At 40.2% G+C, this 25,005-nt stretch overlaps 1 protein-coding gene across 5 annotated transcripts in view; it reads left to right on the top strand.

The window, feature by feature from the left end:
- The window catches only part of MACROD2 (mono-ADP ribosylhydrolase 2), a gene marked incomplete at its 3' end in the record, with an annotated part of 1,993,251 nt that overhangs the window by 1,839,597 nt on the left and 128,649 nt on the right, over positions 1-25,005 (top strand). For 3 of the 5 annotated variants that reach the window (XM_079784766.1, XM_079784768.1, XM_079784767.1), the window contains one exon: positions 20,202-20,264. In XM_079784766.1, coding sequence (XP_079640892.1) covers positions 20,202-20,264 — 63 coding nt within the window. Of the gene's footprint in view, positions 1-20,201; positions 20,313-25,005 lie in introns of all 5 variants that reach the window. The other 2 variants (XM_079784764.1, XM_079784765.1) reach the window with 1 other exon arrangement.

The raw sequence follows: 25,005 nt of genomic DNA, 5'->3' as shown, positions 1-25,005 counted from the left end.
ATTATTTTTATTACATTATTATCATTATTATTATTATTATTATTATTATTATTACTTCTTCTATGTAATAAATATCCATTTTTCCCCTGCATAGGAAGAAAATCCCAAAGACACAGTGCCTTTTAAAAATTATTTTACTATATTTTATTGATTTTTTACAGAGAGGAAGGGAGAGGGATAGAGAATTAGAAACATCGATCAGCTGCCTCCTGCACACCTTCTACTGGGGATGTTGCCACAACCAAGGCACATGCCCTTGACCAGAACTGAACCTGGGACCTCTCGGTCCGCAGGCCGACACTCTATCCACTGAGCCAAACCAGTTAGGGCCACAATGCCTTTTTAAATAGCCTGAGTGCAGAATTGAAAAGTGACTCCATCTACCCAAGTCACATCCAGGCCAAGGAAGTTTTGCCAGTATAACAGAAAACTATGGATAAATTATGTTTTCCCTGCCATAGGTATTCTTCCCCTAAAGAGATTTATAATTTTGTTTTCCTCTGAGTAGAAAGACTCCAGGCCATCTGTCTGTTGCTATCCCTTCAGTAAGTCTGCCATTATTTCTTCAACAGGTTCCAGCAAAAAGAATCATAAACCCTTATGAGCTAACAGTGAAGTTTCAGCCGAGAAAAAAATAAAAAGCCAGCTTCCTGAAAATTACAACATACATAAGTTTGGAATGCACTTGTCTGTTTGTGTCTTTTCTAGTTTATAGAACACTTTTTGCTCTTGATGTTGAAAAACTGTCAATTATTACTGGCGGTTGGACACTTTTTCATCTCCAAGGTAACAGACTTTTACTATGAAACTTCCACTCTGGTCAAAGCAGACAGTGTGTTATAAAAATATACTGAGCACAAATGCAGTCATAAAGTCTCACATACACTACCCCTAAAAGTGGAAGGGCTTATAGTATTTTAGAGAAATGGCATTTTTAATACCCGGCACTCAGTAAATATTTTAGGTGGCCAAATGAATGAACAAATGAATAAGTGAACAAACAAAGGGAATTTACCAGGACTGCAAATCATTTCTCTTGAATGAAGTGTACTGCTTGCTTCCCTGGGGGGGCGGGGGGGGGGGCGGGGGGATGTTAAATTAAGATAAATCATTGTTGAAAGAGTTCTTTAGGGACTAAGGGAGCAGTGAACATGGTAATAAAGCATTGCTCCTGAAAGCAGAATGTGGTAGTTACAGTTACAGGAAGCCTATTAATCCCTTTCCTTTCCGAGGATTGCCTGCCTTGTGTACAATTTAGGTTTTGAAATCTTTCTTTTCCTGGGCAGAGAATAGCCCCCATAATGTTAGAGCTGTGGTTATTTGACAACAGCTAAATCTACCCCCAGAGCCATTTCTGTTTTCCTCATTAACAAAGAACTTTGGGAGGTGAAGATCATTTCTGGCCACTGCTAACCAGCGATGACTTTGTTAGGGTGCTTTATGAATGCTGCCAAGGAGGTGGGAATCAGGTTATGGACATCATTTTAGGATAGTCAGACTGAGTCTAAATTCTCACTTGCTCAGTGGGAATTTGGGTACATCACTTACTTGGAAGCCTCAATTGCCTTATCTAAAAAGATAGAGCAAAGATGTTGAGTGAGGATTGCTACAGCACATACAGAGAAAGCATTTAGCACAGTACCTAGTTACTATTACTAGGACCTCTTCCTACTCACAACACTTCTGTCACCAAATGTGTGGGGGTTTTTCCTCACACCAGCAATTCTCCAACTCCAGCTTCACCAACTGAGTGTCCTATAATTTAGTTCTGACACCAACTACCCAGGGTTGGGTAGAACAAAGGGTCAATGTCCAGCCCCTTTGTTCTACCCAGAGTTAGTATCAAAACCAACAGGTTAAGGACTTGGTCCCACAAGCTTAATAGAAGCTGGCATCACTACTTCCACTTCAGATGCCAGCTGTAAGTCCAGGCCACCCATACTTTTGCCTGACTGGCTGTAAAGTAAGGGGGGTCCTCATACCCCCCTCCTGGAGTTTTATAATTTTCTAGAACAGCTCACAGAACTCAGGGAAAACAGTTTACCTACTTTTAACAGTTAATTATAAAGGCTATTATAAAGGAGGCAAATGACCAGCCAATGAAGATGTACACAGGGTCCAGAAGGTCTCAAAAGCAGGAGCTTCTATGGAGTTGGAGTAATACTCGCTAGCACATGGAAGTGTTTACCAACCTACAAGGTCTTCAAACCCTGTTATTTAGGGAGTTTATGAAGATTCCCTTAAACAGATGTTGATTAGATTATTGGTCATTAGTGATTAAACTCAATCTCCAGCCCCTTTGTTATCCCCAGAGGTCAGGGCTGGGCCTGCAAGTACCAACCCTCTAATAACATGGTTGAGTCCTCTAGCAACCATCCTCCATCCTGAAGCTGTCTTGGAGTCCATCAAAAGTCGCCCATCAGCATAAACTCAATTATGGTTTTAAAATGCTTATTATGTATAACAAAAGATGCTCCTATCACTCCTATTACTCAGAAAATTACAGGGGTTTTAAGAGCTCTATACCAGGAACTGAGGTCAAAGACTGAATATATAGTTCTCATTGTATCACAATAGAATGTGCTCAGTATGTGGAAAACCAATGTGACCAAACCAACCTTTACCATTTTAATGCCAAATGTCAAAGGGGATCTTCTTACATCAATCTCAGTTTCCCCTTTGTACCCATGAGAGGACTGGATCGGATCAGGAGGAATGACATTTTACCTCCATGGCTCTTTGAGCTAAAGGGTGGGAGGGAGGCAGCTTGTCTGCTGCCAGTGATATCCTGAAGTGCACAGGGCAGGGAAACATGGGTAGAAGAAGGACTGGGGAAGTAGCAGAAAAAGGAGGTAAGTGTGGAGGAGAGACACAGAGAAAGAAAAGTGCTGAAGTGAACATCTTTAATTGCTAGAGAATCACTCTCTGTAGGCAATATTAGGATTTCTTGAAAAAAAAATAAACAAAAAAACAAAACCACTGTTCTGAACTTAGAAACTCAAAAATCAGTTTCCACACAATATAAAGGATTTGATAGACTGGGCTGGATCATGAAAAGCTGCAATCTATGCAGATAAAAGCAGAGTGCAAAAAGAAAAAAACACACATAAATACATGAGAATTGCCTCAACTTCATACCTGCTTAAAGGTGGGATAAGTCTAATATTTGTAGAGTCTACTTAGCTCATTGTCTCCATATACTCCCCTTGCCCTCCCCACACACTGTCTTGAGGGAGGCTGGCTCTGGGAACTTTCTTGCTGCCTGTTGACCAGAGAACTCAGTTGTTTACCATGTGGGCCTCTCCGTAGGCAGATCTGGGTCTTCCTGACATGGCAGCTGGCTTCCTACAGAGCAAGGCACCAAGAGAATGAGAGCACATTCAGGACAGAAGTGGCAACCTTTAATAACCTGATCTCAAAGTGACATATCATCACCTCAGCCATAACTTATCACATACCATCATTTCTGCCAAATTCTATTAATTAGAAGCAAGTCCCTAAGCCCAGTACCCACTCAGGGGAGGCAAATTAAGCCCCACCTCTTAAAGGGAGGAGTACCTAAGATTTTGTGGGCATATTTTAAAATCACCCTAATTCCATTTTCTAGTTTTCTATTCTAAGACTTTCTTCCATTTTGACTGTGCCTCTGCCCTTGTATTCTTTGCCCCTCCCCTGAAATATTAAGTCCTCTTTTGACTTAAGCTCATATTTAAGACAAAAATCCTTTTTAATACCATCTGAAGTCTTGAAATAAGTGAACACATGTCAGAGTCAGGACTCTGCTGCCTTGGAGAAAGGAATGTCGTTGGTGGACAGGAGGTGGTTGAAGGTTATCTTAATAGTGGATCAAGCTAATCTCTAAGCCATAAGGATAAGTCCCCCTCAACAAGGCATTCAGATGTATGGTCTTGTAGGCTGTCATCTCCCGCTATTTCATCAGGTTGCCCTAAAACAGAAATCAGTACAGGTCTGTAAAGGCCCAGAAGGGAAATATTTTTGGCTCCACAGGCCACATATGGCGTCTGTTGCATATTTTTTCTTTGTTTTTATTACAACCCTTTAAAAATGTAAAAACCATTCTACAGGGAGGGTGCACAAAAGCAGGGCTGCGGGCTGGAATTTGCTAACCTCTCCTCTGTAATAATCATAGAAAAATGCTCACTGTGTCTTTGGGAAATACTTAGAAGTGCTTCTCCATATCACCCAGGCATGATAAACAGAGTCTCCTTCCCAGGTCTCTAATTTCTCTCACTAGAGGTAAAGAGCTGAGAGTCCTTTTTTTTTTTCTGGTTGGATGCATTTTGCATAGGATTTCTCCATTCCTTCAGGGAGACAGAAACAGGTTCAAAAATTAAGTCACTAAAATGACTAATGTGGTACTGTCAGAGAAGAATTATGGACCTGCAGGGTTATGGTCTCTCAGAGAACTCATTTTGCATTTCTGTCCATCACATGAATAACAATAACCTTCTCCAACAAGCAGAGTAAAGAATGTAAGGACTGCCGGTAAGTATTCCTCACTGCTCACTAAATATTGGCACCAGAAAGGCTTTCTAAGACAGTGGTGATGTTTAGGAAATTTATGTCAGATTTGGCTTTTAATGGGGAAAAATAATCCCCTCTTATACCATGACTTTTTATGTTTGCACTGCCTTCTCTAATATCAGCATGCTTCACGAACAACAGTGAATGTACGCACACACACACACACACACACACACACACACACACACACACACAAGCATCCTATGTCTTCATCAGCAACAGGAATCAAAATCCTCATATGGAATTCTTTTAAAATATCTACATTTTCATTTTACCAGAGAATTAATACAAATATATTATTTAGCTTACAAGTCAATGAAAGATAATATGTTAATATGTACATGATTAATGAATTTATTCAAGACAAGGCAAAATGAAAACTGAAGGGAGGAATTAAAAGCTGTTCATATTTAATGTTTCAGATATCCCAGATAAGTAGTGCTGGTTTCTTATTTTGCTAATATGCCCAAACTACAAAATTGCTATCTCAAAGTGCTACATGAAAAAAATGGCAAGCTCTTGCATAAGTGGGGAGTTTGGGCTATGGATAAAATAAGTTATTTAAAAAGGGGTAATAAATCTGGTATATATTTTTGCTTTTTAATCATAATAACTGCAGGTTTAAATCTTTGTTGAACCCTATTAAACTTACTTTTACTAGTAGACTCATTATTAGTGTCATTAAAACTGACCAAAATCATATTTTAATTAGGTTTAATATGACAAACTTTGCAGGACCATCTTTCATTTTGAATACATAATGTTTCTTCCTGCAATTATTTGTTCTTGTAAATTATTCCATTCATAAATTTAATAGCTGCTTGTTGAGGAAATTATTCACTTGCCACTCATTTGAATGGTTCAAGAGGTATAGCACATATTTGATTATTTGTCCAAACATTGCCATGTGATCAGAAACATGTTTTCTCTAACCTGACATGTTTTTTTATTGACGTTTGTAGTCACAAGGCAGCATTCATTACAATGCTGCTATTTCGGGGTTTTCTGAAGAAAATATTCACAGCATAAATATAAAAAACTCAAGGCCATTTTGACATTCTAGAACTATAGATCTTCTGGGGTGAAACAGGGAAATTGGTCCTACCATATCTGGGATCATCTGACATTTGTAATGAGAACTAGGGGAGACAGAGTAATTTATTCCCATAAGCAAACTGCCAAGAAGATAGACAGTCCTGAAAACCTTTCTCACGCTATAGTGGTGCAAGTATTCTCCTGTGGTCTTCCCTATTGCTTGTGCTCCCTCATCTCCACCATTGGGCTGTTTCTGTCTATTGCTCTCTGCTGAATTCACTGCCTCATCATGGGGCTTCACTAGTTTAATTGAGAAGGGCTCTACATACCAAATGACTGTCCCTAGAACCAGGAGAGAAGATAGGCCAATGTCGTCAATGTCCACTAGGCAGACTGACTTCCATTTCTATGTTTGATAAAAATAAACATGTGAAGAGGAGACAGCTGGAATTCCTTTAGAGTTTTCTAAAAGAGTGCATTAGATAAGGGCTGACTTCTGCAAATTGACCAATTTGGCAGAAAGCACAAAGCACATGCCAAAATACTGTACAGCTAGGAATTCACGTGGTGCTTTATGTCTATAGCATCGTACATACTGGCAATACTTAATTGTCTGTGGCCTACTCTGCCACCAAGAGAGAAGAAACAGATGTTCCTGTTTGTCTTTTGATGTGGCTTCTGATACTTACATTGATTTGTCTAAAATAACATCAGCCACCTTAGGCAATATTTCCCTAGTCCTTTCGTCTGATGACTAATTGTTTCAGGTGGTTATTAAGAATGTGATTATCTTCTGAAAGAGATGATCCATTGCTTGCAGGTATTCAACTGGCACAGAGGAAAGAGAGATAGTATACACACACACACACACACACACACACACACACATACATATACTAGTGACCCTTCGCGCGAGACCCGGAACCGCCCCCCCCCCCCCATGCGCCATGGAACCACCCTGGAGTGCCACCCTGATGCCCTGCCTCCAGGCCGCACTCAGCAGACACCGGCCCCACCCCCGCTGCTCTGCCCCTGCTGTGTGCGCCGCCATCTTGTGACAGCGTTACAGTGTGAGGGTCAATTTGCATATTACCTCTTTATTATATAGGAGATATATATATATATATATATATATATATATATATATACTATATATACATATATATACATATATATATATATATATATATATATATACTAGAGGCCTGGTGCACGAAATTGTGCACAGGTGGGGTCCAGCCAGCCTGCCTTGATCGGGGCCGATTGGGCCGATTGGGCCGGGCCGGTCCAGTACAGCTGGGGGGAGGGTTCACGGGAGGTTGGCTGGCCGGCCCCACCCCCTGGTGGACCTCCCAGTCGAATTCCCAGTCAAGGGGACAATTTGCATATTAGCCTTTTATTATATAGGATATATATATTTATTTATTTAAATGCAATACCAGGGGGTCTTGATGCTCAGTATATAATTATAGAACTAGTGTTTATAAGTAGGGATACTGGATAATTAGAGTGTTATAGTAGTCTTGGGAGAGGTGATGGGTTAATCATTAAATATAAGTAATTTACACTAAATTGAAAATGATAGCCAATGTCTTATTAAAGCACAGCTTGATGGGAAATAAATCTGATGGGAAAGAGATCATGCAGATATTAAACACATGTAGGAGAAGGCAGAAATGCAATGGATCTGGAAATTACAGGATATATGCAGAAATGGGATAAAGGAGGCTAGAGTTCTCCTTTTGCTGGCCAAGAAGGCTTACAGTAGGATATTTTCTTATTTGTGACAGAGAACAGATATTGGAAGCAACTATTTCAGACCATCAGTCAAAACATACAACCCAGAGAAGATCACAAAAGAAAAGGAAGCTAAGTCAAAATTTTAGCAAATGACATAACTATTTATTTATTTAATATATATATATATATTGATTTCAGATAGGAAGTGAGAGGGAGAGAGAGATAGAAACATTAATGATGAAAGAGAATCATTGATTGCTGCCTCCTGCACACCCCCTGCTGGGGATCCAGACTGCAACTCAGGCATGTGCCCTTGACCAGAATTGAACCTGGGATCATTTAGTCCACAGGCCAATGCTCTATCCACTGGGCAAAACCCGCTGAGCACATTTTTTTTTTAAGTAACATTATTAGCACACTTCACTTTTTAAAAAATCTCATACAAATGTCTAGATTTGTTTTCAATTTTGAAAGTGAAATGCATTATATATATTTTTTAATTAAATATTTATTGTTGAAAGTATTATATATGTTCCCCTTTTCCCCCATTGACCCCTTCTAGCCCATCCCCATCACCCACCTCAGGCTTTCAGCACCCTATTGTCTGTGTCCATGGGTTATGCATATATGCATACAAGTTTTTTGGTCTCTTCCCACACACGCCCACCCTCCCCCATTAAATATTATTTTGGAAGGATCTCTACTGGGTTATTTTTCCTCTCCATCTACTTGCTTCCCTTCCTATGCATTGAAATGTATCTACTGTATATCTCTACTTGGTGCCTTAAACCAACATGTCCCCTATGTTCCCAGGTTTGGTAATCACTCCCCAACTTCCAGTTTTCCTAGGCTGCATGTTTCTATAATTCTAGGTAGAATTATACCATGGTGATTAACAAACATTACTTTGGAGGCAGATGACTGAGGCTCAAATTGTTTCTACTCTCTACAAGCTCTGGGACCTTTGGAAGAGTTATTTAAACTATCTGGACATCACTTCTTCACTTATAAAGTGGAATAGTTGTCATACCTGCACTATGAAGTTGTGATGGGTATTAAATGGGAGAATTCAGAGCTTTTGCAATAGAAGCTGGCATCACTCCACATCCTGCACACATCCATCCAACCACTCACCAAAGCCAGTTGATTTTACTCCTTGAATATCACCTCGATTCATCCAGTTCTCTCTTTCTTCACTTGCCATCTTTATCTCAGACTTCCCTTCTATCTCTTGCCTGAAGTATTTTAATCACATGGGTCACTTACCTCTGCCCATCCTACCCCCATCCTGCCGAGTTCACACCCCACAAAGCATCCTTGTGTGAGAGAACTCTTCCATGGCTCCCAGTCCCTTCATGGAAGTGTCTCCCTTCTTACCAAAAGGTGCAAAGCCCTTTGTAATACCACTTGTTCTTTATCTGGCTTCTCTCCTAGCTCCACTCCCTTTGCTGTCAGAACTCCAGCAGTGCTTAATCACTGAGACTCCCCAAACATAATGCTCACTTTCACCTGGGTCTTGTTTCCCAACCTGTGAAATAGTCCCTCTTTCCTCAATTCATCCTACTCCCTTTCTCTAGATATTTCTTATTTAGCTCCACCTCGTGTCACTCACCATCTACACTCCAGTCCCATTGGCCACGCCCCTGTTTTCAAAGATACCATCATCTTTCTCACATAGGGACCTTTGGACATGCTCTTCACTCTACCAATAACACGCATCCATGTCTTTCTTTTCTACATCATTAATTTGTACTGATTAATTGTGTGTAGTAAAGGCCTTATATTCTTCAGTTCAAATGTCCTTTCCATGGGGAAGGCCCCTCTGATGACCTTGGCAACCTGTACTTCTCTCCATTAGTATCAAGACTGGGGATAATATGATTGTGAAATTATTTGGTTTTATTTATTTTTTTAAATGTATTTTATTGATTTTTTACAGAGAGGAAGGGAGAAGGATAGAGAGTTAGAAAAATTGATGAGAGAGAAACATCGATCAGCTGCCTCCTGCACGCCCCCTACTGGGGATGTGCCTGCAACCAAGGTACATGCCCTTGACTGGAATCGAACCCAGGACCCTTCAGTCCGCAGGCTGACGCTCTATCCACTGAGCCAAACCGGTTAGGGCTTATTTGGTTTTAAATGGCTTAGGTTGGTCCTGCAGATGTATTCCCTAAGTCAAGGGTTCAAGGGCAACAGCTGATTTAAGGATTGATCCCAGGAAGTACCAGGATAGAGGAAGGGGATTAAGACCAGGAAGGGAAGGAAACAAATACAGGTACAGATTGTCCTGTGGACAGCTTGGACTGGGTCCTGAAGGAGAACTCTGGGAGATGATGTGGGATATGCCTCAGAGTTGTCCCTCTCAAGGGGCACAAAAGCAGAATATTAATGCAGAGAAATCAGAGGTGTGTGCCAAAGGACAATGGTAGGGATTTGTGGGCTCTGGCTACAATATCTATCAGCTCCACTGGGCTGAGCTCCAGAGTTCCTTCCCTCACTAGTAATCTCTAGAGCAGAGCCATTCAATAGAAATGAAATGTGAGTCACAAATGTATTTGTAATTTTTACTGTTTTAAGAACAATGTTAAAAATAGTAAGAGAAACAGGTTACATTCATTTTAACTCAATATTTTACTTAACCCAGGATAGCCAAATTACTGTCATGTTGACATAGAATCAATATAAAAATTGTTAATAAGAAACTTTTCACTGTTTTGTGCTGTCTTCACAATCTGACGTGTATTTGACATTTACCGAACATCTCAGTTTGGAAGTCCTGAATTTCAAGTGCCCAATAGCCACATGGGGCTGGCTGCTATCACACTGTGCAGTGCAGCGCTAAACAACAGAGACTGATAGGCACTGGTTGCTCAATAAATACCTAATCAATGACAAAGGTCTTAGCTGGGGCAGGACTCTACTGAAAGATTACCCAGAACCCTTTGGACTGAATTTGGTTGCTTCCTCAAATATCCCCCACAGCCCTCCCTGCTTCTGCCAGCACAGGGTTTATTGTATTTAACCCAGGTTGTGGGTCACTCACTGTCGCCTCAGTAAGCTCCAGGCAGGGCAGGCTCCCACCTTTGTTCCTCTCTGTGTAGCACCCACACAGCATCTAGAACAGAAGAAACCTTCCCAACGTTTTCTTCACTGATGCATTCATTTTTAAGATAAGGTGGCTTAATATAGTTTCAGTGAAATTGAAAAGGTACATTTTATAGATTTATTTCATGAAAAGTCTAACATTTCTTCTTTCTACTAAGAAATAGTACTGTAATCTTAAGGGAGTACTCAACTAGTGGCTACAGAGAATCAGAAGTTGGAAAATGAACAACAATATTAATGAAGTTAAGAATGGGCTATTGGTAGCTATATTTAATGAATGAAAATTAATCATATGATACTTTCTGTTCCTTCCACTCAACACTTCAGAGCCTGGACCAGTGGTTCTCAAAGTGTGTGCCCAGACCACAGCAGCAGCATCACCTGGGAATTTGTTAGAGATGCATATGCTCGGGCCTCTTCCAGCTCTGCTGAACCAGAACCCAGTTCTGTATTTTAACATACCCTTTCCCCCAAAGGGATGCTGATGCACTGAGAAGTCTGAGAACCACTGCTCCAGATTCTTCCAGACAAAAAGCACTGAGTCCCAGGGAAGGCAGTTTCCCGGAACTAAATTTTCACATGAATAAAACATGCTCTCTCTGCTCAAAGGTGTGTGGTTTCTGCCCTTGTGAATTATTTTCACATGAAATAAATGGAATAATATGTTGAAATTTATTCTAGTACAATGTCAAATAGCTATTAAGTAAACATTTGCTTAAACAAAACCATTACTAGATTTTTGCATTTTTGAAAGATAGATAAAAGACTAATAGAAAGCACTGTTGTTTTTATAGTTGATAGTACACTTAGGAATGCTTGTCAGTTTTCATCCTCTATAGGGTGATAATTTGAGTAAGGGAACATTTTTATAAAACATTCATACTGAATTGTGGAAAACCCATACATTGCTTTCATCCTAAACTTGAAAATTCCAAACCAGAATCTTAAAATTTTTATTTTCACCACTTAAACTAGCATGTTTCCACACTAAAGGAGCAACTATTTCAAAGAGGATACAGGATAGAAACACAAAGATTAAGGTTTTTACTTCCTATGATAATGTGGGGCTGCTTGCAACTTAAAATGTTCATGTATTGAATGACCCTCCCTGAGGGCACCTGTACTCCCTAGGTGTATATCCTTAACCAATGATTTCTCAAAGAGCATTGTGGATAAAGCAAAGTGGATAACTGAAGCACTTACTTAGATATTCCTCATTTAATTCAGCTCAAATACCCACCATTTATTCAGATTTACAGAAATGAGATAAAATTTTATATTTTCCTCTGTGTAATTGTCTTTAGCCTCAATTTTACCTCATGCCTCTCATGAAACCACTCCATCCATCTTCGTTTTGTCAACTCCTGAAGGGAAGGCCTTTTGTCTTCTGAACAGGCTAATTTATTCCCTCTCCACAATATTGAACTTTGTAGGTACTCAGCAAACATTAATTGATGACAGAGATACCAGAGAGCTTTTGATTTTATTTCTGGAATGATTCTTCTATTGAAAGAACATTTTTTAATATACTTTCTATTCTTCAACAAAAAAGCAAAACAATGTTTCTTCTTGCCAGTTCAGATTTAACATCTGCATTGAGCACAATGTGTTCCTGTTTTAAACAAATGTGTAGACATACCAGTTATCTCAATTCAGAAACATAAATGACAATACAGAGAAATTGATATTTTAGGGCTTAAAGTTAATGACAAAGCACAGTTGGATATTGCCCTGTGTTTAAGACAATGAAGAGCTCAAAGAAATCCCACTGCAATACTATCATGTTAACTTTATTCTAGTCTACCACACTATAATTTTCCCATTTATGGTATAGACATGAGGTTATGTACACACCTGAAAACTAGTGTAATCTATGGTCAATTCACCAATATAGGTCAACTAGTAGAATAGCCTTAAGCATCGGCATAAGTTGATTTCTAGCCCTATTTACACCATGAAGTCATTGAAAGTCTATGGGAAAGTTGCTTGATTCCCATTTGTTCATTCCTTAATCTAAAAATAAATGCCATATTAATATATTTCTTATTATTGTCATTCCTTAATCATTATTGATTATAAGCAGGATGCTTTATTGTCTCTGTGAGGCTCTGCACCTTCCCCAGGGATGACTGTGCTAATGAACAGTGTTTGTAAATTATTTGGAAATCCTTGGATTAAAACTAACTGTATCAGAGTAAAAGTACTTGTATTAACATGCCATATGGGAGAACCATATGTTACCTATTAAGAGGGTATGTGTGATATTTAAAATAGCTCTCTGGGATATTGTCCTGTGCTATTTTTATACCAAGATATGCCACGGCAAGTTTTAGTATCCTAGGGTCACACCTTCAGTGTGCAAATCTGCCGAGTTCAATCCCTCAGCAGGTATTTGTTGAGTACCTTATTGAACACTTGGCACTCTACCTACGGTAATATGAAATATCTGGGACAGTTGCATGTTCTTCTCTCATATGTGTTCTTTTCTCAACATGCATCACACTTAGGTCTCCCCTGACAAACACATATTCTTGAAAACATCAGGTTCAATTATTTCCTCTTCCCTCTATTGGACAAGTATGCTATTTGGGGACATTCCTAGAAAAAGACAAGACCAAGATGATTGTCTTCTCTGCCCCATAATTGAAGAGCAACTTGTAGGTCTTATAATCTCTCTGTGAATGGGGCATGCTTGTAATACCATCTGAGTTTATTCTGAGCAGAACTGGTTCTGGCAACCAGGACAGCACTGCTGAGCATTTCCAACTGACTATCCATGTCCCACCATCTTAAGAGGTTCTCAGTCTCTCTAGTCTATATAACTGTTATAACAAGTTCCACAGATAATCTTCACTAGCCTGGGGAAGGGACTCCTTCTTTTAACTAACTGCTCCAGTAAGAACACAAAATGGTGATAGGTATAGCATAACGAGAGCCTGGGTTCTGTGTCTGTCCCACATATCGTATGACCCTTGTATTTCATAAGTAACCTATATTCCATAAGTATATTTCTAATAGTCTTGACTAGAAGATAATTTTCCTTTTTTTCCTGATTAATTTGTGAGGTAGCCATGTAAGGCCAAGTAAGGAAAGAGCATATTTCATTAATTCACAAATATTTATTGAACACCTACCATATGACCCTTCTAAGTACGTAGGAGACATCAGTCAGGTAATGATACAAAGATGCTTGCCTTGGAGGTGTTTACAGTCAAATGGGAACAGACAGACATAAACAATGAATATAATACCTATCTAAATTCTATAGAAGGTGATACTAACTGGGGCGGGGGAGAACAAAAATAAAAAGTAGATTAGGATAAGGAGAATGGAGTGTGTGTGGATGGGGAGAGGAGACCTAATTGGAAAGGGGACAGATGAACCCAGACTTGAAGGGCCTGGGGGAAAGCACTCCAGGCAGGGGTATGGGCAGTAGAAAGACCAGGAGAGCAGAGACCTAGTGTGCTGGAGGAATAGCGCCAGAGCCCAGTGCAGCTGGAGCAGAGTAAGTGGGAGGAGACTAGAAAGAGGTCAGGGCAGGAAAACAATAGAAGTCTCCAGCACATGGGGCCTTGATGCCTTTGGGCTTTTCAGAGCATTTGGCAGGGAAATGGTCTGATCTAACTAACATTTCAAGACAAACAATGTGGCTTCTCAGTTGAGAATAGACTTTGAGGACAGAGCTGAAGGAGGAAAGCATGATTGGAGTCATTATCACAGCCCAGGAGAGAGGGATGGATGCTGGCCCAGGGGTGGTGAAAGCAGATGGACTTGAACTCTGTGTGTTCCTTGAACATCACTACATTTGACTTTTAGGAGCCATTATGTGTGATCAAAGAGATGTGACATTTTAAAGCTAATCCACCATTTAATGAGGTTCAACCAGAGGCTAAATAGACACCAGGTGCTTTTTCTACATCAAGAGCTACAATATGTTTCAAGCAAAAAAAAATAATAATAATTACTGCTTAGGGAAAAATGACATTTCTTTCTCAGTCCCGTGACAAGTGCTTGTGGAGACTCCAAGGATTTTAGGACTGTACTGGGTACTGAGGACAACATAGTTACAGCGAGGGCATCTCTCTCAGCCAAGGATTTACAATTTAGCTCTCAAGGGTCAAAAGAGGTCACAGGAACCTTCAAGGCAAGAAAGAGATACCTCAGACTTTGGCATATCTGGATCTGAGTTTAAGTCCCAGCTCTGCCACTAATTGTGGGACTTCAGGGAACTTGACCCTCTGCAACCTTGATTTCTTCATCTCTAAAAATGTAGATAAAAGTCCAACTCAGATAACTGTTACAATGTTATGGTAATTGCACTTAAAGAGGCACGTGAGGCATGAGTATAATGAGGCAGCCAACTCAGGAACTTACTTTCCAAAGATTAATCTATTAAAATAACTCAATCAGCTAATGAGTTCCAGAACAAAATGTTTCAAACTAACCTTCCCTGGTCCCTCTTCCTTCCCTTCCATCCCTTCCTTCTTTTCTTCCTTCCTCCTCTCCCCCTCCTTCCCTCCTCCCTCCCTTCCCTCCTCCCTCCCTTCCTTTTCTTTCTTTCTTCCTTCTCTCTTTCTTCCCCTTCTTTCTTCCTTCCTTTCCTTTTTTCTAAAGCCATTAAGTAGAGCTTAGCAAGGTCAGTGTTCACATTGAAGGGGACAAGGTGAAAGAGATGCAAAATACCCAGCACAGAAGTTGGCCAGGGATGGGGAGGCTTGCCTAGTTCAGATTAAAGAGGACTAAAGAGACATGACAGCTAAATGCAGTGTGTGATCCCCAATTGCTATAAAAGATATTATTGAAAATTGTTCAGACTTGTTTGCACCATAGTTATGGAAGAGAATGTCCTTGTTTGTAAAAAATATACTAAAGTATTCAGGCCTGATGGGGGGTGATTATGTCCCAAATTTGCTCTCAATGGTTCAGGAAAACAAAGTTTCTTATAACTTTCTGTTGTTTAAAATTATGCACAAATAAAATTACCCTTAGCATTAAAGAAATGTCTGGAGTTACAGCATTGCACTCACTTGGTTTAAGTGTCAGAAGAGCTAATTTCTCCATGTTCTCAGTGTTCTGTGTTAATCTATATGAGGCTATAGTGTAGTTCTTCGGCTATTTTCATATTAAGTACCATTTTCCCACATTTTTGCTGACCAATAATGAAAATATCTTACCCAGACACAAATATTAGTTACTTTTCCAAGGAAGCAATATTGGGTGCTGGCATCAGCTGGTTGAGTTGAAATCCAGCTGCCAGCACTTGCTAGCTATGGGCCCTTAGGCACATTACTTAACATCTCTGCACTTCAGTTTCCATATTCATGAAATGTGAATAATAATGTCAACCTCATTGAGTTGTTCTCAGAATTCAAAATGATAATCTTTTCAAATTATGTAGACACTGAGTAGAACATAACTAATATTCAATAAATGTTATCTAGTATTAACTAGTATCTTGCTGCCTACATGGCTCTATTAAATAAAATATAAACATCACGGTTGCCAGTACATCCTCTTTGACAGCATGCCCCCCTTACATAAGGTACATTTATTTTTCAAGCATGTATCCTCTAGAGAGTTTTAAAATATGCCAGACAAAAATGTAGCTGGTTGTCAAAATACAAAATTAAAGACTAAATTTTTATAAATAAAAAGTGCTAATTAAAAAAATATATTTGAACCCTCCTGACTTGAGAAAAAATAATATTATAGTATTTGTATTAATCAGCTATTTTATAATGATACTGTGTGACAAATCACCCCAAAATGCAGTGCCTTACAACAAAAATATCTTTTCTCGTGATCACAGGTGGTGCAGGTTGGCGATGGCTCAGTTGATGTAGGTAGTGCTCTGTTGGGCAGTACATTTTCAAGTTGTGAGTTGCCTGGGATTAACTCCAAACTGTGGCTCGGGTTGAAGTCTGCGCCATAATATCTCTCCTCTTCTTTAAACCAGTGCTAAAGGGCATTTCTTATCACAGCAAGCGTCAGAAGCACAAGCACCAAGTTCCATTATGCAGCACATTTAAGCCCCCTGCTCACATCATGTCCGCTAATATTTCATTAGTCAAATCAAGTCACTTGGGGTCAAGTCCAGCATCAATGGAGTGGGAAGTATTCTCTGCCTACAGTGGGAGGACACTGCGATGTATATAAAACACATTACAGGAGACTGAAGAATTGGAGTCTATAATCCAATTTGCAATCCACAGTGTTTGAATGGCCTGTGCTCTGTCCATGTCCAGAAATCTCGGGAGCTTTGTAAGAAATGGCAACAGTGCACCAGCAGGCAGCAAGCAGCAGGTTGTTTCCACAGCTGCAAGAATGGATTTGCTCTGATTTACTTTCCTTCCCACGCACAGTTCACAAAAGGAACTACAGATATCAGGAAAGTAATTTGTGGCCATGGCATTGAGATTTTGCCCTTGTAAAACTTTTCCATATAGAATGACACATGGACTGCATACTTATCATCTTCCAACCAATGGTACATTCCTTCCACTTACATGAATTCACTTTACAGCAGGAGTCTCTCATTTTTATTTCTATAAAATTTCTGAAATATCTTGCATATAGTATATGCTCAATATATATGGCTTAAAACAGTAAGAATTCTCACAGGTCACTGTGGTCTTGGGTATAGGAAAATAAAGCATCATATGACACATCAATGCTGTGGAAATTTATCTTCTGAAGTAAATAATCACCTTTTGATGTATTAACAGAGAATTCAACTCCTGTAAGACATTTTTTAAGCTAACAAAATAGTATGTTACTTTCCTGTATTTCTTCACATTTATTATATGCTTTTTTTTTTAATTTCAGAGAGGAAGGGAGAGAGAGAGAAACATCAGTGATGAGAGAGAATCATTGAATGGCTGCCTCCTGCACGCCCCCTACTGGGGATTGAGCCCACAACCCAGGCATATGCCCTTGACCAGAATCGAACTCAGGACCTTTCAGTCCACAGGCTGATGCTCTATCCACGGAGCCAATCCAGCCAGGGCTATTATACGCCTTTTACTTTTAGAAAGTAAATCCTTTCTAAAAACCACACATTTAGATTCCCCACTCCACTCAACTTTATTGTTTATGTGCTTCCTATGAAGATAACTAGACAGACAAGGCAGATAAAAGAAAGCTTGTCCTTATAAAATCCTTATGGGTAACTGTGTAATGAGATTTTTTTTTTCCTACCAGTAGAAGCTCACTGTTTCACTAAGAACTCAACCATTTGAGGCATTTAAAATGGATGGAAAGATATAAGGCAGCCAAACTGTCCTTTTAAAAGAGTGAAATGAATGCTAATCTAATTGCCCAAGAATGCATCAACTGGGTTTTGAAAGCAAGACTTCTACACTGGGTCCCCCTGCTGGATTTGCAGATGCATGTCTTTGCAAATTGGTGAAAGTAGTATACCTGACCCTTTTTATTTGAGGGCATGTGACTCCAATGACAAATCCAGCATTCTTCTAGAATGCATGTTCTCCGTGATAAACATGCAAAGTGTCTCTTGAGTTTTCTGCCCTAAGGCAGAAATGCTATAACCAGAACACTGTTTGGCCAAGACTCAAAGTGGAAAACAAAAGCATGCCACTCGGTGGCTGCATGAGGGAATGGGACTGCATGTGAGGATAAAGGTAAAAACTCAGTAACAGTAGACTAGGAAGACAGCCAAACTGGTTTGTATTGACTCAGGGATCTGCCCATGAATTTACTTTCCATGCATTTAGAACTGCTGGAACCAATTTCTCACTTTCCTATGACTTAATTGTTCTCTTTCCCTTCCTCTCTTCACAAGAAAGTGTTTTTACCCCCACTCCTTAGGAGGTGTGGTAACTAGACTAATTTTAAAGGCAACCTGTCACTGTAGACTTCAAGCCTATGGTGAAATCTGTGTTAAAAGGTCTGTCTTTGGGTGAGACAGATAAGTTGGCAGATTTTTCCTGTTTGACTCAGCCTGTTGGATGAGAGGAAGAGGAGAAATACTGACCTATGTTTTTGACACGTGTTCCTGCACTAACTTGCCTCATTAAGGGAGCAAGAGCAGCTGGGATGGCTGTTTCCTTCCCAGAGCAAAAGCCAATGCCGTGGCCCACTCAGAGAGCCAGAGAGAAAATGTCAGATCATCATGTGGTCGTTGTAAAAACCCAATAGAGAACATTGGATTTAGGTAGCTACAGAGCTGCCCCAAGTCCTCATATTAAAAGTTAGACAGTGTCCCCTAAGTTGTCCCCCAATGCAAGGCAGAGGTAAACCTTACCCATACTCATGTATCCAATTATAGCATTTCTTCCCCACTGTCACTTTTTTTATTCATTTACTTTTGTCATTTTATTATAAACTTTCTTTCATCCAGGTCAATTCTGAATGTTTTCCCATCTGCAACTCTCTTTACTAGGTTATTTTCCAGAGCTGCTTGGGGAAATGTTTCCCATTGCTTCTCTGAGGCTCTTGTTTTAGCTCTGCTAGTTGAGTTCTCCTCTGAGGAAAATTCACCATCCTCTTGCCTCTGGATGAAGAATTGATAGCAATAGCAGGTGGTGGGTCAAAGCACTCAAACAAAACAAGGTTAAGTGATCGGGGCCTGGTTTCGGGTCAGGAATTTTAAAAGGGCTCAGCTGGGTGATTCTTCTGCTCCTTGTGTCTTTGGCTGAGGCCCTCGTTCAGCTGCATTCAGCTGGCAGCTGGGCTGGGTTAGAGGGTATAAAAAGGCTTCACTCACAGGTCTGACCCCTTGGTGCTCTGCGATGTGGCCCTTCACTCTCTCTGTTTGGTAGGCTAGCCTGCGTGTCTTTACAGTATGATAGCTGGCTTCCCAGAGAGAGAAAGTAGATGCTACTAGTTCTCAGTGGCCTTCGCTCAGAGGACCTACATCACCTCCACATTTCCATTGGTTTAAACAAGTTACAGCACCAGTCCGGATTCAAGGAAAGGGGAGAGAGATTCCACTTCCCGATAGACAAAGGACACAGTAATGTATGCTGATAGTTTCTGCGTCTCTGTTTTCTGTACTTTAACTACATGTTTTATATTTTGTTTCTGTATCTTTAGATAAATTTATCATTGAAAAAAATTTTCCAAACAAAAAGAGACTTGGAAAGCCTCCCAGCAATGAGTTATAAAATACGCCTTTATTTGCCTTTCAAACGTTTGTTTTTCTATGCATAAATTCACAGAAATATATATTTTAAGCTTAAAGAAAATGTTAGTTTCTAGTGGATAGTCACCATTGCAGCTGCCCAGTTATTTATTTTTCAAGGATTTATGTGTGATAGTATAAACCTGACCATAATTTGTTCAAGAGAAAAAAAATTTCATAGCATAGATATGTTAGGCTTTGATGTATATGTTAAATAAAAACAGATATTTTTACAATATATTTCAAACAGGAAAATAAAGGACATAGAAACTTAACCAAGTTTTCTTACACAGTGTATATTGCTTGAGTCAAGGGAGAAAAGATTGGATTTAAAATCTGTATTGCATTTTGGGAAATGTGCGAGGAGAGAGATGTTACTAGAACTGCTGAGTGAATTTTGTTTACTGCAGTTCAACATTTCATCAAGCAAATCGTGTGGAAGGGAGGAGTATAAATGCACCTTTTTATGTAGGTAATTTTTCTGTTTCATACCTCTGATTTATCTCTCTGCCTTGCTTTATGGGGAGTCATGCTACATTGGTTACAATTAATTTCAGTGCTGCATATTAGCCATAAAGAGATATTTTATAAATTGACTTGATGTAATTTTTTCCCTCTGTGGTTTTCTTGAAAGATGAGAACGGTCCAGAGGAAAAGCAAAGCGCGGAAGAAATGGAAGGGCCGAGCCAAGAAGCAGGTGGGCTCAGATTTCTTTTGAAGAGTCTCCTAGGCCTCATCCACAGAGGTGAACAATGACTTTACTCAGTACTGTTTTCTGAAAATGCTTCTACTTTTTACCAGGTTAACTTCACTTTCATTCAGGTCTCCCTCAGGAAGCCACCAACTCTATTAACTCGGAGTCACAGGGCTTCCTCTCAGAAGGGGACATTGTCATGTCTCATTCGCTGATTCCATTTTTCTTCCATGTAATTACAGCTTGCTTAGCAGAGATCTATGAGGGATGAGCAGAGGTTGGAGTGCCAAGTCAGAGCGTGGCTGACTTAGGGCAGGTTTGAATGAGCAGTTGTGATTTGGGGGCGGGGGGGGGGGGAGAAAGAAATGAAAAATGTTTAAAGGAATTAAATGAGAGGTTTCCCCTCCACAATGAGTGGAGTGTTCTTTACTGTTTTGCATTACATTGTGAAGAGCCACGTGTCTGGTTATTTCTCTGCGTGTTGTGGGAGGTGGTGTGTCGCTGAGCCTGACCACCCCACACACAGAGCTGAAGTGAGATCCGAAGGCTTCCTGACATCCCCTCTATTCACCACAGAACAGATGTAGCAATTGAATGTTTACAGATCTTCGACTGTAGATTACAAACTGAACATTTAAAAATGTTCAAAAGACTCCAAAGAGATTGTTATCACCTTCAATGTATCATCTCTTTTCTACCCACTTTGTACTCAGGCATGCTCTCCTTTAAAAACAGTAGACACGATTACACAGTGATCAACATAACCACCCAAACTAAAATACCCTTCTTCTCTTTAGTTTGCAAGTCATTTGCCCAGTTCTAATGAGCCCTGTGGTGCTGGGGTGGAGGGGGGTGCATTTTTGAAATAGTGGCTTTATCTAATGTGTGCCAGGCACGTCCTGGGCTCTCTGCTGAACTCTTGGAAATAAACCAGGTAGTGGGATAAGTTTTGCAATGGAAACTTCTTACATTAACCTTGGAACTTTTGCAAGAGAACTGGAGGCTTTTATTATTGACCTGGAAGATGGAATTGAGGAAGGCCAATCAGAGAAAGCAGTGAAGCAAGGCAGCAGGGACCTTGTGCAGCTGCTCCGGGGTCAGTGGGCTCCCTCTGCTGAGATGCAGTGCTTGCAATGCAATGAATTCTGATACAGCAAACTGTTGTTATTCACGCCCCCACCCAGCTCCCAACCCACACATCATTATGCTCCATGGAAGATGAGTCTTATGTGAAAAGCTGTCACCGTTTTGACTGGTTGGGCTGATAAATATTAGTCAGCTAACTGCTGACAGCTTAGGCCATCCGCTGAATGCTGAGGATTCACAGGTTTTTTCACTCACTGCTCTGTCTCAAATTGTCTTGATCAACATAGAATTTTCCTATCCCTGTTTACACACATGTACGCACATGCACCCGTACATACAGGCACACACATTTACCTTTGTTTTATCTATTTCCCCTTAATCAGTTGAGAACAGGCAGTTTCTTTTTCATTTGAGGTCATCTTGCCTGTTAGCAGGCAAGTAAAATGTAATCCCTCTTCTCTACCTCTTGGATCAATAGTGTCATTACCACAATATGGGAACCTCTCAATTTGAAAGAAAAAAAAAATCCTAAATGCACACCTGAGGGGCTCCTCTTGCTCTTCCAAATGAGCCAGCGGGCTGGCCTGGGGCCCAGTGGCAGGGTTCATCTGTGACCCTGGCCAGTGCCAACACACACCGCTATGCCCACTCTGCTCATTTCATAGCCTCCCAATCCAAGTGCAGAGGAACTGAAGATGTGGTTCTGTTTATTAAAGCCCTTTGACCTGCTGTTATTCTTCCAAAATGCAAACACCTGCATTTCATTCAATATAATTTCCAACTTCAATTTTGATTACACAATTCTGCAGGCCTCTTCCACATCAAGAAAAAACCCCACAATCTCAAACTAACATAATCCATCCGTTTTTACTGTTGTCATAATCAGACCAAATCAAAGTTGTAGATAATATTCCTCAGTCATGAACAGGCACTGTCTGGACACTGGGACACAGCAGTACACTATAAAGACAATATCCCGGAACGCTTAAAGCTGATATTCTGATGGGGAAGTCCAAAAATAACAAAATGGCGTCAGATAGTGACAGATGCTTTGCAGAGAAATGAGGAAATGTAGAAGGAATACTGTGAAGGCCTGGGGAGAGAGCGGGAGGGGGAAAAGGGTACCAATGGGTGGGAAGGGGGGCATCTGTAATACTTTCAACAATAAAGATATATTTTAAAATTAAATTGGAAAAAATAAAAGAGATCTAAGTGATGAGATGATGAAAGTCCTTTAAAATGGAGGGAATAGGTAATGCAAATGCCTCTAGGCCCATTTTGGTTGGCATGTTGCTGAAAGAAGGTGGAATGGCTGGAGCACGGTGGATGGAGGAATGTGGTGTGAAATCTGGTAAGAGGTCATAGTTCAGATTACTTCTGACTGTATGAGATGTGATTTTATTAGAACTACTAAGAGAAGCCAGTGGGAGTTTTTAAGAAGAGGAGAAACATAAGCTATGTTTTATTTTATTTTTTATTTTTGTTCCATTTGTTTTTTAAAATTTATCTTTACTGTTGAAAGTATTACAGATGTTCCCCTTTTTTCCCTACTGACCCGCTCCACCCTGCACACACACCCCCCCCCCAGGCCTTCACCACACTATTGTATGTGTCCATGGTTATGCATATATGTATGTAATAAGCTTGCTTTGGCTGTGAGTTAAAATGGTCTGAAGAGCCAGAGTGAGAACGGTTAGAAGGTACCATAGGAAAGCAATGATGGTGGTTCCTACAACTGGAGATAAAAATGGACTGGTTTGTGTTACATTCTAGAGACAAAGGTAACAGGTTATGCTGATGGATTGGAGGTGGGGAATGGGAGAAGAGGAATAAGTCCTAGGTTTGTTGTTGTTTTTAATATTTTTATTGATTTCATAGAGGAAGGGAGAAGAAGAGAGAGATAGAAACATCAATGATGAGAGAAAATCATTGATCAGCTGCCTCCTGCATGCCCCAGACTGGGGATTGAGCCCACAACCCAGGCATGTGCCCTGATAGGGAATGGAACTGTGGCCTCCTGGTTCATAGGACGATGCTCAACCACTGAGCAAAGCCAGCTGGTCAAGTCCTAGGTTTTTAACACTAGTTAATTATGGGATGATGGTACCACTTACCTATACAATATGTGGAGGATTGGCCATAGGGCACAGCTTTTGCTGAGAAAGTTAAATAGCTCAGTTTTGGCCATGGTAAAATTGAGAGAACTCTTAGCCCAAAGGAATGTCAAGAACCCAGTCAGATATATAAGTCTGGATTTCTAGGGAGAGCTCTAGACCAGAGATATGGTTTTGAGAGTCACTGGCATATGAATTATATTTAACAGCATGAGACTGAATAAGATTCACTAGAAAGAACGTGAGTAAAGAAATCAGTGGGCCCTGGGACACTGTTACATCTAGATATGTGGCAACAGGGGAGAAGGAGCAGCCACAATGAGAAAGTATTTCAGAAAGAACAGTAAAGGAATGCTACTGGGAAATCAAGTAAGATAAGGGGAATAACCATTGGATTTGGCAAAGGTGGTCATTGCCACCTTTTGTAAGAGAATTCCTGGGGCAGTATGGAAGCCAGTTGAAGTGTGTTGTGGAGAGACTTTGCACCGAGGAAGTATATTACAGACAGCTCTTTTAGGGAGTTTTGCTGTGAAAAGAAATAAAGAAATGGGAAGATGTGACCTCAAGGTTAATAGTTTATTCTTTCTTTATTAAATAGGAAATTGTCACTTAACAAAAGAAAATGATTCATTATTTCCAATTATCCCCCTACTAAAATTTTTATTCTTTGTTCCAATAGAGACATGACCTAAAAGTAATAGTCATATACATTATGGCTAAGACAGATGCTAGAAAGTATGGGATTTGCCTTTAAATGTGTGTTAGTTGCCATGTATGTATAATGTTTTAGTTTAAAGACCCTGTTACTGCAGGAAAATAATGCTTCCAGTTGTCAAGCATTAAACATTTCAAATGCTTTTGATAATCTTTCATGTCTTAAATTTGCCAGTTTCATGTTAGTAAGTTAATTATCTATTACCCTGGAAGCCAAATGTGAGTGGAATCACTGGGGTGCCCATGTACTGAGAAGACAGACAGACTCTGAGGAGGTTAATTGCTGCTCTAAGGGGCGCAGGGACCTCCAAGTTCCTTCTCCCTACTCTGCGCTTGGGTGAGGTGAAATCTCCCAGTGGCTTGTGGTGCTTTCCTACCAGGGGTCCCCTTCTCCTGGGTCTGTGCTGCCAGCCTTCAAAGTGCTCCCTGCAGGTTCACAGCCTGGCACCAGGGCGCAGAGGTGCTGTGCTAAGAAAACCAAATCTGAAAAACACACACATGAAAGCACTTTGTGGAAACTTCGCAAGAGTATCCTTTCCTCCACAATCTGTTTTAAGAAGAATGTGTACCATTCTACTAGAGGTGGGAAAGAAGCAAAGTACAATAGTACCAACAAACAGCATTTTTTGCCAAAAAATAGTTTGTAGTTCACTGGGCTCTGTCTTAACTGAAGGTTTCTGTTTCATTAATTGTAAGAGGGAATCATAAACCACTAACTCCTTCAAAGACTGTTCGGTATATGAGAGCATGAAACAGGTTCATATTCCTGTGGTCTAGTGGGAGGTTGGGGGGACATGCTGGCAGGGAGGCTCTGCTTGGCAGCATTAACT

The sequence above is a fragment of the Cnephaeus nilssonii genome (genome assembly GCF_951640355.1).
Source record: "Cnephaeus nilssonii genome assembly, chromosome: 11".
NCBI classification, from domain to species: Eukaryota; Metazoa; Chordata; class Mammalia; order Chiroptera; family Vespertilionidae; genus Cnephaeus; species Cnephaeus nilssonii.
The sequence above is the reverse complement of the archived record's forward strand: the minus strand, read 5'-3'. Positions and strand labels throughout refer to the sequence as shown.